Here is an 11,894-nt window from a genome sequence, read left to right as displayed (position 1 = left end):
TTTTAATTCTTATCCTTTATTTTATTTTTTTATTTTGAGACAGAGTCTCCCTTTGTAGCCCAGACTGGCTTTGAACTTGAGATCCTTTTGCTTCAGCCTCCTCAGTGCTGGGATTGCAAGTATGTGCCACCATGCCTGGCTTATTGTTATTCTTTATACCCTATATAAACATTCTTTTTATGTCTGCAAAATATTTTAAAAGGTTATAGAAAAGAATATTGTTTTTATGGAACACATTAATTTATTTATTTTGATGGTACTAGGGTTTGAACTCAGGGCCTCATGCTTGCTACACAGGTACTCTACCACTTTAGCCATACTGCCAGGCCTCTTTTTTTTTTGAGCCATGGTCTCACCGTATAGCCCAAGCTGGCCTCAAACTTTTGATCCTCCTATGTGCTGAGACTATAGATGTGCACCACCATGGCCAGTGCAATACATTTTTTTATTTAATGTAATTCTAGCAACATAAGTACAAAGCAAAGAGCAAAACAAAACAAAAACCCAGTAAAAAATATCAGCACTCACATACACACATTAAGTGGTTATTGTCCCACAGTATTCTTTATGCACATATGTACAGAAAGGACAGATACATAGAAAAGAAGTGATTAAGATTATTGCAGTTGTCTAATGTGTATAATAAACCACCCTAACACTTACTGGCTTATAACAGCAAAACCCAGTTATTTATGTAGGCCTACAGACTTTAATGCTGGCAAAAGATTTATTAGCCTGGCCAGTTTCAGAACTGCTCCAAATGTGAGGGGAGTCTTTTAGATATCTAATTTCAGTGGCCTCCAGGCAAGCCAACCAGCTGTTGCTTCATACATGTTGGTAAATATGACCAGTATTGTTCCATTCCTTTGTGAGGTCTTGTTGTGCTATGTGGTTGGTACATACAGGTAGTTAGTAAAGACTCATTAGTAAGTGGTGATGCCCTTCATGGACTTGGCTGGTTTTTCTTTTTGTCTGGCTTAGGTATTTGGCTCGGGTAGGAGATCTTGAAGCCACTGACACTGAAGACCCTAATCTGAATTATGGACTCGTGGTGGACTGTGGTAGCAGTGGCTCCCGGATTTTTGTTTATTTCTGGCCAAGACATAATGGGAACCCCCATGATTTGCTGGACATCAAACAGATGAGGGACCGCAACAGCCAACCTGTGGTTAAAAAAATCAAGCCAGGTATTAATTAGAATAATTTGTTATTAATCTCTTTTTACCTGCTATAGGCATGAGAGAGGAGAGAAGAAAAAGGGGAGAACAAGCTACTCTTTTCTTTGTGAGAGTCTGGGTAGTAGGAGGAATATCTTATCCATTGTTGCTCTACTCCTTTCAAATAAATAAATGTTTAGAATGTTAAGCAGAACCTTGTGGGGTGTCAGTTTTCTGAGTCTTACGTGATCTGCTTTGTAAAGGCAGTATTTTCTTTTACTTAAGGAATCTCAGCAATGGCAGACACGCCAGAACATGCCAGTGATTACCTTCGTCCTCTGCTGAGCTTTGCTGCTGCTCACGTGCCTGTGAAGAAGCACAAGGAGACCCCTCTTTACATCCTTTGTACAGCAGGCATGCGGCTTCTCCCTGAGAGGTGTGGTGAAGGCATGGGAATCAAATGGGTGACACAGAGTTGAAAGCCAGTTCCATACATCGTCCTTCACGGTTCCCTTGGTCTGGATGTAGATGTGGCTACACCAACTGAGCAGAGTTCATAGGTGGCACCTAAAGGCTTCTTGCTGAGAAATAGAGCAGAGCCACCCCTGTACCTAGTTACTGCATAATCAGTCATTTACATCCTCCTATCTTTTGCTGCTTTGGGATCAATATCTGACATGGCCATGGTGATTCTGAGTTTGGATTGAGTGGTGGTTTTGGTGATAAATTTGAATCACAAAGCATCTAGAGGGAGAACTTACTTATAGAAGCCTCCTTCTCACCTGAGAAAGTGGATACTTACTAGGGGCTTCCAGGACAGCTTAGGTAGCAATGCTGCCTTCTCTGTAACTCTTGGTTGGGTCCCAGTGATAATTAGTAAGTCCTTCCTGTTGCAGCTACACAAATCTCAGTCTCCATCACTTTAGACCAGTTTTCTCAGCCCTAGCCAGTGAAGTCTTTTCCACTTAACCTCAGCAGTTCAGCCTGACATCTTATCTCCTGATGCTTTTTCCTGAAGTAGAAGAGCAGGAAGAGGAGGTTATATTTAGTCAGACACCTCCTTGTTTGTGATTTCTCCACTTTAATACCTCCTGGATCCCACCACACTTACTATGCAAGGGATGGGAGTGAGCCCTCTGAACTCTGGTTTTCTTGTGATTTTATTTTATTGTGGTAAGAACAGTGTATTGGTCAGACTTTTCATTGCTGTGAAAAATAACTTGAAACAGTTTAAAGGAGGAAAAGTTTATTTTGGCTCACAGTTTCAAAGGTTTTAGTCTATGGTCACTGGCTGCATTGTTTCTAGGCCTGTGGTAGAGCAGAACCTGCCATGAGGAAGGTGGGCATGGTGGAGCAGAGCTGCTCACCTCATGGTGGCCAGGAAGAGCCAAAGAAAGGCCCAGAACAAGATACAGCCCCCAACAACATGCCCCGAATTATCTACTTCCTCCTACTAGACTTCACCCCCAAAAGTTTTCACCACCTCCCAATAATGCTTCAAACTTCAAATCTATCAGTGGGGATAATCCACTGATTAGGTCAGAGCTCTCATTGTCCAGTCACCTCTCAATGATTAGATCTACCAACTGAGGACCACACCTTTTTGGGGGATGCTTCAAATCCAAACCCTAACAAACACTTAACATGAAATTTACCCTTGACAACTTTTTAAGTATACAGTACATATTGCGTGATGTTGTACAGCAGCTCTCTAGAAAGTGCTCATGTTTTAAGTGAGACTACATGCTCGCAGCTTCTCTTAGCATTGCGTCCTTGGGGTTCACTCATGTTGTCACATATTGCAGAGTTTCCTTTTTTAATGCTGAACACCGAACAGTAGCACATTTTCCTTATCCATTCATCCATCCACAGACATTTAGGTTGTTACCAGAACTTGAACTTGGCTATTGTGAATAATGCTGCAAGAACATAGGATTGTTAATATCTCCCGAGATCTTGATTTCAATTGTTTTCAGATAATTCCCCAGATCACAATAGTTCTAATTATATATATATTTACTATTCAATAGTAAGAAGTTTTTTTTTCTTTTATTATTCATATGTGCATACAAGGCTTGGGTCATTTCTCCCCCCTGCCCCCACCCCCTCCCTTACCACCCACTCCGTCCCCTCCCTCTCCCCTCCACCCCCTCAATACCCAGCAGAAACTATTTTGCCCTTATCTCTAATTTTGTTGAAGAGAGAGTATAAGCAATAATAGGAAGGAACAAGGGTTTTTGCTGGTTGAGATAAGGATAGCTATACAGGGCATTGACTCACATTGATTTCCTGTGCGTGTGTGTTACCTAGTAAGAAGTTTTTTCGTTTTGTTTTGAAGATTAATCCTTTATCAGACATGGGTTGCAAATATTTTTTCCCATTCTATAGTTTGCCTTTTCACTCTTTTGTTGTGCAGAAGCTTTTTAGTTTGAGATAGTCCCACTCATTTATTTTTGGTTTTGTTGCCTGTGATGTTGGTTATCAATGAAATCATGGCCAACCTTAACTTCAGAATCCATCTTGCAGGAATGGTCATAGTCTCAGAGGCAGCAGGCATTTCTTATTGGCTTAAATATTTTCCCTTGGTAAATAAATTTTAATTTTTTATACTCAGCCTTTCTTTTCCTAAAGCAGCAACAGTTAAGAAAAACCTTAGTTACGCATGAAGGACTTCATGGTATTGTGTCTGACATGTATAACAAGCAGCAGTCCTTCTTTCAGTGAACTCCTTCCCCATGCTTTAGACTCCTAGCTAGTGGTTACTGTTGAGGAGCAGACCATTTATATAGCCATCTGTCAATATGAGAGGTCTTCTTCTAGTTCCTTGTTTTATTTCCCCACACATCTTAGTCTTTTATGAAATTTCATTTTGTTTTTACATATTTTTAAAACCAAACGTTAAATGTTATGGTAGTTGCAACCTTAACCATTAAGGGAAATCTTAAAAATAAACCAAGCTTTACTTTTCTACTAGCCAATTGAAACGGTTTAACTTTGCTCCAATTTCTTCTCTGCATCCATCTTTATGTAATTTCCACAAGTTATAATCTGTGCATACATTTTTAGAATTTTTGTTTTTGATATAAGTAATATTCACACCATTTAAAAGTTACAGAAACCCTGAGAGAATAGATGGCACAAGACAAGGATTTCATATCACAAAATCTCTGAATGGCTGAAATTCTCATAATCAAGGAAGGGGGAAGGAAGCCAGAGAAAAAGCTGAGTGGGAGGTCAAAAGGGCAGAGCCACCCTGCAAGGCTGGGTAGAAGAACCTGGTTGTGGTTCAGCCACCTTTGTGTGTCTGGAGTATTGCCTCATCTTCTGGCACTGCCCAGCATTGCCTTTGTTTGCCAATGTTTCCATGGACACAAAACCCACTGTGTAGCTCCACTCTATTTGTTTATGGTGTTAGCTGCCAGTGTAGAAGCTCTAAATGTTGATAATTATTTTATTGAGAATTTTTAAAGAAATGCAACTTTTCTTCTCTTTTACCTTTCTGATTGTCTCTTAATAATACAGTAATGCATTATATCTGTTCTGACTTTAATGAAATTGTTGCTGCCTCTAAGGCCAAGGTAGTTGTTGGCATAAGTGTGACTATCACTGCAAGAACCTGTTTTGTATGATTAATGCTTTGCTACTTTATTAGTGTTTGCAATATTCAATATGCAGACTGTATTTTGAATTTATTACCAGTTGGTTTTATTTCTTTGCCAACAACCTAACAGAATTTTTTTTGACTGTCCTTTTATTTTGTAGTATAAAATTACAAAAGTATTGACAGAGTAATATTTCACACAAAAATTTTTATTTAGAGAATTTCATATGCATATAAAAGTAGAGAGAACAGTGTAGTGAGTCTTGATTTTAATCCACCACTCAGCTTCCACAGTTATCAGTGTTTTGTCATTAAAAGTTTTAAAATAAACATTGAATTTTGGAAAATGAAAGCTGTGTCTTATTCAAGTGCAGTATATGAAGAGTTTCTTTGTTTTTAACATAAATAGGATCATATTATACATACTGTCTTGTAACCTTTAGAATTCAACAAAGTATATTGAACATCTTTTCATGTCAGTACATGTAGATAAAAGTTGACCTCATTTCTTTTAACACTTTTATGGTATTTTATTGTATGAATGTACTATAAATTAACCCCTATATTATCATGTTATTTCCAGTTTTTCATTATTATAATAAATAATGCTGCAGTATTCCTCTCTCCATTCCATGGAATGAATTTCTAAAAACATAATAGCTAGGTCAAAGATTAAGCACATTTAAAATTTTGAAGCAGTCCTGGATTCCTCTCTAGAAAGGTGGTATTGGGACCCATAATTTACATTGCAAACAGCAATGAAGGCTGGTACCTATTCTTCCCTGTCATCACCACACCCAGCAAAGTCTCCCCTGTGGGTTGTTTAGAAGCATATCCAGCTGGGAATGTTTCATAATGAATAACTTTTAAAAATCCAAGAAAATTGGTCTACTTATTTATTTATCCATAGAGTTTTGTAGCCCAACTAACATTTTCACTAGATTTATAATATTACCTCCTGCTTTGATTCTTTGCTTCTCATTGACTGATAATACTGAGAATGTATGGAAGACCTTAGAAAGACTTCGTAGATACTGTTTCAAATGTCATCCTTGAATTGGAAATCTTACCAACTTTGGATTTTGAATCTGATCTGTTTTTTTTTTTTTCTTTTTTCTGTTACAGTATTGTTGTACTGGGAGTACATTGTGACATTTATGAGAGCTCTTACAATATATCATAGATGAATTTAGCCCCTCCATCATTCTCCTTTATCTCCCCTCCCACCATGGGTTTTCAAATGATAAGACTTTTATCAAGAAAGAATTCTTGAAATACGGAAAGTGAGATTAAAAAGTTGTTAGTTTGTGTAAAGAATTATATAAAAACTTGAATAACTAACTTGTATAACTAACAGTATGTCTTGAGGAGGAGTCATGTGGGAGGCATTATTTTTGTAAGATGAGATCGGTTCCTTAATTTACATTTTTCTTTCAAAGTAATTAAGAATAATGTTGCTATATGTATTTTATAGATTATGATTCTGTGCTGTCATTTCCTGTGGCTTATTCATACTCACCATCTGAGAGGCATAGTCTCAGTTTTCAATCCTATTTGAGTTATAACATTAGATAAGGGAAAAGTATTACTATTACCATATTCCTTTTTATGTAGGAGGCTGTTCTTTGGAGAAAGTTTAAACCTTTGAAATCAAAAGAAGCAGGGCTGCACAAGTGGGTAAGGTAGACGAACAATGCCATTATAACAGGACCAGGAGGAAGGCCAGTATAGGCAGTTAGTGAGAAGAGAGGGTTTGTTTTTGTTTTTTTTTCCTTAAGAGATGGGGTCTCTGTGTATTGCCCAGGCTAGCCCCAAACCCTTGGGTACAAGCAGTTCTGCCTTAGCCTCTTAAGTAGCTGGGACTATAAGTAGAGTGCCTGAAAAGACAGTAAATTATTAACTTCTGGGTTTTTGTTCTTGTTTTGCAGGAAGCAGTTGGCTATCTTGGCTGACCTAGTGAAAGATTTACCACTGGAGTTCGACTTCCTTTTTTCCCAGTCTCAGGCAGAAGTGATCTCTGGGAAGCAGGAAGGTATTGAGTCTGGAGGGGTAGAGCTGGATCACCTCTGAGTCAGCAATGGCCTAGCCTCCTTAACATGCCAATCAATATATGTGTTATCTCAGTGTTGTCATCTTTTGACTTTTTTCCCTTTTGAATTAAAGTTTTCCTGGTTCTTCGTATGCCAAATAATTTTGCATATGAGATCATTGGATTTTTTTTTTTTTAAACAGGCAGTCAACCTGATAGGTTCAAGCTCAAGTTCTTTCACACCTTTTATAGGCTGATCCTATTATTCAAAGTCTTGACACTACTATTGGGATTTGTCCTGTGAATGTCAGCAAGTGGCCAGCCTAGGACCTGAGCAGTGTCCTACCACATGGTTCTCAAAACCATTGGTTTATTATTTAGGGTCAGATCCATGTATGTATAGCCTGGAGGTGAGCCCAGGAGTTCGTACCTAATTTTATTCCCTATTCTCCTGATGCTCCTGAGAGTTTCTGGTTCCTTGAAGCTCACTTTCATGGTCTTCTGGTCAGAAAAGGAGGCTTTCAATTTTCCCACTCTGCCAAGCACTTCCTGTGGTTTCATCTGCACCCAGGGCCAAGTGACAGGAGGAGGGGAGAAAAAAAAAAAGATTTAAAATCCATATTCTTGAGAGTATGGAATAGAATACGGTGATTTCTTTTTTCTAAGAAAAGGAGGAGAAAAGCAGTAATAGAATTAAGTGAGGCTTTTTATATTTCTTACCTAGGGGTTTATGCATGGATTGGAATCAACTTTGTTTTGGGAAGATTTGACCATGAAGATGGTGAGTAATACCACCTTCTTATGATAATTCTTTAAGGGATGATGGTTTAAGTCATAATCTATTAGTAGATTTGAGTTGTTTTTCTTTTTAAAAACTTAAGCTGCTTCATTTTCCAGTCCTAATTTGGTTTTCTTTTTTACTATGAAAAGTTTTAAATATTCATAAAACCAGAATAAATAATAAAATGAACCTCCATGGACTTATTACTCAGACTCAACACTTAATAACATTTGCCTTTTTTTGTTTGTTTGTTTATATGACTTCTTTATAACACACATTTCCCCCACTCTATTCTCTTTTTCACTCCCTTCCTTCCTTACTATGTATTCTGGGCTAGGCTTGAACTTGAAATCCTCCTGCCTCAGCTTGGGCAGTGCTGGGGTTACAGATCTGTATTATCACACCTGGCTCCCACATGGTTTTTTTTTCTTTTTTTTTTTTTAAAGCAAAGCCCATATGTATCATTTTATCTTCATATGTATACCAGAGTTTCAAAATAAAGCAAAAAAGAAAAAATTCACAATACCATTTTAAAAATGTAATGGGCTGAGGACCATGGCTCAAGTGGTAGAATGCCTGCCTAACAGGTGTGAGACCCTAAGTTCAAACACAATACTGCCCACCTCAAAATCAACAAAACAGTACAAATGCAACAGGATTAATAATTTCTGATATTATATGTTATACAATGCCTGGTTAATATCCATGTAGAACTTTCACTGACTTTTTTCAGAAATTCTCATTTGTAGCTGTCTTGTTTCAAATTAGAATCTGATATTCCATTTGATTGGTATGTCTCTTTGGTCTTATTTATTTGTTTGTTTGTTTGGTGGGACTGGAGATTGAACTAAGGGCTTCGCACTGGCAAAGCAACCCTCTACCCCTTGAGCCACACCTCAAGTCCATTTTGCTCTGTTTTGGGTGTGTGTGTGTATATATATGTGTGTGAGCACTGGGACTTGAACTCAGGGCCTCATGCTTGCTAGGCAGGTGCTGTACCACTTGAGCCATTCCACCAGCCCTTTTTTGTATTGGGTATTTTTGAGATAGGATCTTGAGAATTATTTAGTAGGACTGACTTCAAACCATGATCCTCCTGATCTTAGCCTCCTGAGTAGCTAGGATTACAGTCATAAGCTACCAGTACCCTGCTCACTCTGCTTATTTTGGAGATGGAATTTCATGAACTATATGCCCAGGTTGGCCTGGGGTTGCCTCTTCCATCTTACCCTTACATGTAACTAGGAATATAGGTATGAGCCACCTGTGCTTCCTCTTTAGTCTGTTTTAACACACACCCTTACCACCTACTTCCTCACCTTTTTGCAAATCATTAAAAAACAAACCCATGCATGGGGTACATGCCTGTAATCCCAGCACTTAAAAGGTTGAGGTAGGAGGATTGCAAGTTCAAAGCTAGCCTGGGCTGCATAGAGATACCCTGTCTCCACAAAAAAAAAAAAAAAAAAAAGGGAAAAATTAGGTCATTTGATAGAATGAATTTGTCACATTCTGAATTTGGTCTACTGTATCTTTGAGGAGTCTTTAACATGTTCTTCCCCTCTTTCCCTATATGTCCTATATACTGAAGGTCAGTTATAGAAGCTTGATTAGATTGAGATTGAACTCCATCTATAAGAATTAATCACAAATAGTGCTGTTTGTTTCCTGCTATGTCACATCAGGTGTTATCCTGTCTGTCTTACTTTTAGTCATGTTCAGACTGATGAGATACTCAGGGTTCAGGTTGTCACTGTCTAATTTTATAAAATTTCTCATTCACCTTTCACCTAATGGTTGTAAGTAGCCAATTGTGATAGTTGCTTAGATGTGTATTTTTTTTTTTTTTTAGAGGTTGCAAAATAGTGATTTTTTCTGTCATTCCTTCTGCATTTAGCAGCTGGGATTTTTGAACTTCATCAATTCTTTTGATTTTCTTGAAATACAGTTCTTATGGGAAAGACAGACTAAACCCTTGATTCTTTTCCTTTATTTATTAAGCTTTTGAATAATGAGTTGGTGTCCTAGCAACTTCCCAAGGTAATCAGTGAATTTTATTTTATTTTATTTGTGTTACTGGGGTTTGAACTTAGGGCTTAATGCTTGTGGAGTCAGGTGCTCTTCCACTTGAGCCCCTCCACCAGCCTCAGTGTTTATTGTCATGAATTTAGGAATTTTTTAATATAGTTGATGCATTACAGCCCACCATATTAGGGCTAGAGGTGTAGCTCAGTAGTAGGTTGCTTGCTTAGCATGCATGAAGCCCTGGGTTCAATCCCCAGTGCTGTTCCACCCTGCCCAAAAGAACCTATTCACATCATTTTTCTTTTCTTTTCCTTTCCTTTTTCTTTCTTCCTTCCTTCCTTCCTTCCATCCATCCTTCCTTCCTTCCTTCCTTCCTTCCTTCCTTCCTTCCTTCCTTCCTTCCTTCCTTCCTCCCTCCCTCCCTCCCTCCCTCTTTCCCTCCCTCCCTCCCAGGACCTTTTGAATGCTACACAAGCATTCTACCACTTGAGGTCATGCCCCCACCTCATTACTCTTTTTAAGAACACCTTTAGATAGGCTCCTGTTCCCTGTAGCATGATCCCAATACTGTTTTGTACTATTTCCCTGCTGTCTGATATACCAAGGTATTCTATACTCATCTTGTATACTTTCTACCCTAGACCTGTCATTGGCCACAGAGTTCATATGAATGTGAGTTCCTAGTGATATTTTCAACTCATATTTAAGCTGGTGGCATGGCTCAAGTGGCAGAGCACGTGCTTAGCAAATGTGAGGCTCTGAGTTCAGACCCCAGTACTGCCAAAATATAAATCAATAAAAATAAATAAACTCATATTTAAGATTATAAAATTGTTATTTAATTCTTGATTTTGTACATGTATCCTTTTTCTTTTATGTTCAATCTTTGTTCCTAAAGATGTTAACGTACTGCTTTATTCTACCATATATGTTTAATAGTTTAAAAATAATAATAGCAATAGTGTTAACAATAAAACTATTAGACTTCAGCTTAAGTTATTTGTTTATTTAGAATCTGTCCCATTATGGACATAGTTAAAATATCATGTTTAGGTCATTTGAAATAATTCCTCTCCATGTAATCTATAGTCAAGACTATTAGATTATTTTCATTTGCTTTCTGATTTTTAAAGCAATGCTCTTGTTTTCTTTTGGGTTGGGGGAGGTGTTCTTTTTTGGATTTAATTTTGATTTTTAATTCCTAGAGCTCTTCTGTTCCCTTACCATTTCAGAATCAGATGCTGAAGCTTCCCAGGAATCAGCAGCAGGACGAAGAAGGACAGTAGGGATACTGGATATGGGAGGGGCCTCTCTCCAAATTGCATATGAAGTTCCTACCTCAGCCTCTGTCCTTCCTCCAAAACAGGTATTTTGCCTTTTATGGAAATTCAATTAGAAATGCCAGTATTTGAGAAAGAAGAACATTATCTTTTGACTTAGACCAACCTGCCTGGGTTCAAATATTTGTTCAGATACTTGCTAGCATGGATTATCTTGAATATGTTCTAACAGTGTCTTCACATGTAAAAAAGGCATAATAACAGTATCTATTTCATAAAGTTTTATGGGTGAAATAAAACCAGGAGTATGAAGCATTTAGGGAATTGCCAGTTTAATGATAAGTTTTTGATACATTTTAGTAGTTACAATTAATACTGTGTATCTCCTAGGGTTGCCTGAAGAGTAAACATAATACATATAGGAGCACACTATTTAATACATACCTATTGTTCAATAAATGGTATTTCCTTTCCCTTTACCATTCCTTTCCTGTGCATCTAATATTTCTTACTTACTGTATTTTGCGGCAGAAGTTTCATCATAGAAAGAGCAGGTAATATGTACAAGAAATAGTACCTGTTAGTTACACTGTCCCCCTCAAATTTATAATCTGTCAGTGGAGACAGCCAATGATTTTAGGTAGACCGTGACAGTCCTGTAATTTGATCCAACCCAGGGTTTTTCATCCTTGGCACTTTTGGCATTTTGGGCTGGATAATTCTTTGTTGTGGGTGGCTGTGTATCATGATACTGACCCCTACCAAATGACAGTAACTACCCTTCCCTCTCCATTTTTGACAGTCAGAAGTCTCTCCAGACATTGCCAAATGTCCACTTGAGAGGGCAGGGTAGAAATTGCCACTGGTTGAGGCCCTCTAGTTTAAACAGAGAGCTATGGCATTGTGGGGACTGGCAGGATCAGCTCCATGTGCAAAGGCTTAAACGGAAAGGCTGGCTTCACAGGTGAGGCATTTACCTGGGCTTAGGATGACAGTAGGCTTTGCAGAGTAGAAGTTGGGG

The 11,894-nt window shown here is 38.1% G+C and overlaps 1 protein-coding gene across 6 annotated transcripts in view; it reads left to right on the top strand.

Annotated features, from left to right (window-relative positions):
- Entpd7 (ectonucleoside triphosphate diphosphohydrolase 7) overlaps window positions 1–11,894 on the top strand; it is a 50,540-nt gene that overhangs the window by 25,487 nt on the left and 13,159 nt on the right. For 4 of the 6 annotated variants that reach the window (XM_074078549.1, XM_074078548.1, XM_020156295.2 and 1 more), the window contains 5 exons: window positions 982–1,187; window positions 1,443–1,593; window positions 6,687–6,790; window positions 7,512–7,568; window positions 10,826–10,959. In XM_074078549.1, coding sequence (XP_073934650.1) covers window positions 982–1,187; window positions 1,443–1,593; window positions 6,687–6,790; window positions 7,512–7,568; window positions 10,826–10,959 — 652 coding nt within the window. Of the gene's footprint in view, window positions 1–43; window positions 120–981; window positions 1,188–1,442; window positions 1,594–6,686; window positions 6,791–7,511; window positions 7,569–10,825; window positions 10,960–11,894 lie in introns of all 6 variants that reach the window. The other 2 variants (XM_074078547.1, XM_074078551.1) reach the window with 2 other exon arrangements.

The sequence above is a fragment of the Castor canadensis genome, chromosome 7, assembly GCF_047511655.1.
Source record: "Castor canadensis chromosome 7, mCasCan1.hap1v2, whole genome shotgun sequence".
Classification (NCBI taxonomy): domain Eukaryota; kingdom Metazoa; phylum Chordata; class Mammalia; order Rodentia; family Castoridae; genus Castor; species Castor canadensis.
The sequence above is the reverse complement of the archived record's forward strand: the minus strand, read 5'-3'. Positions and strand labels throughout refer to the sequence as shown.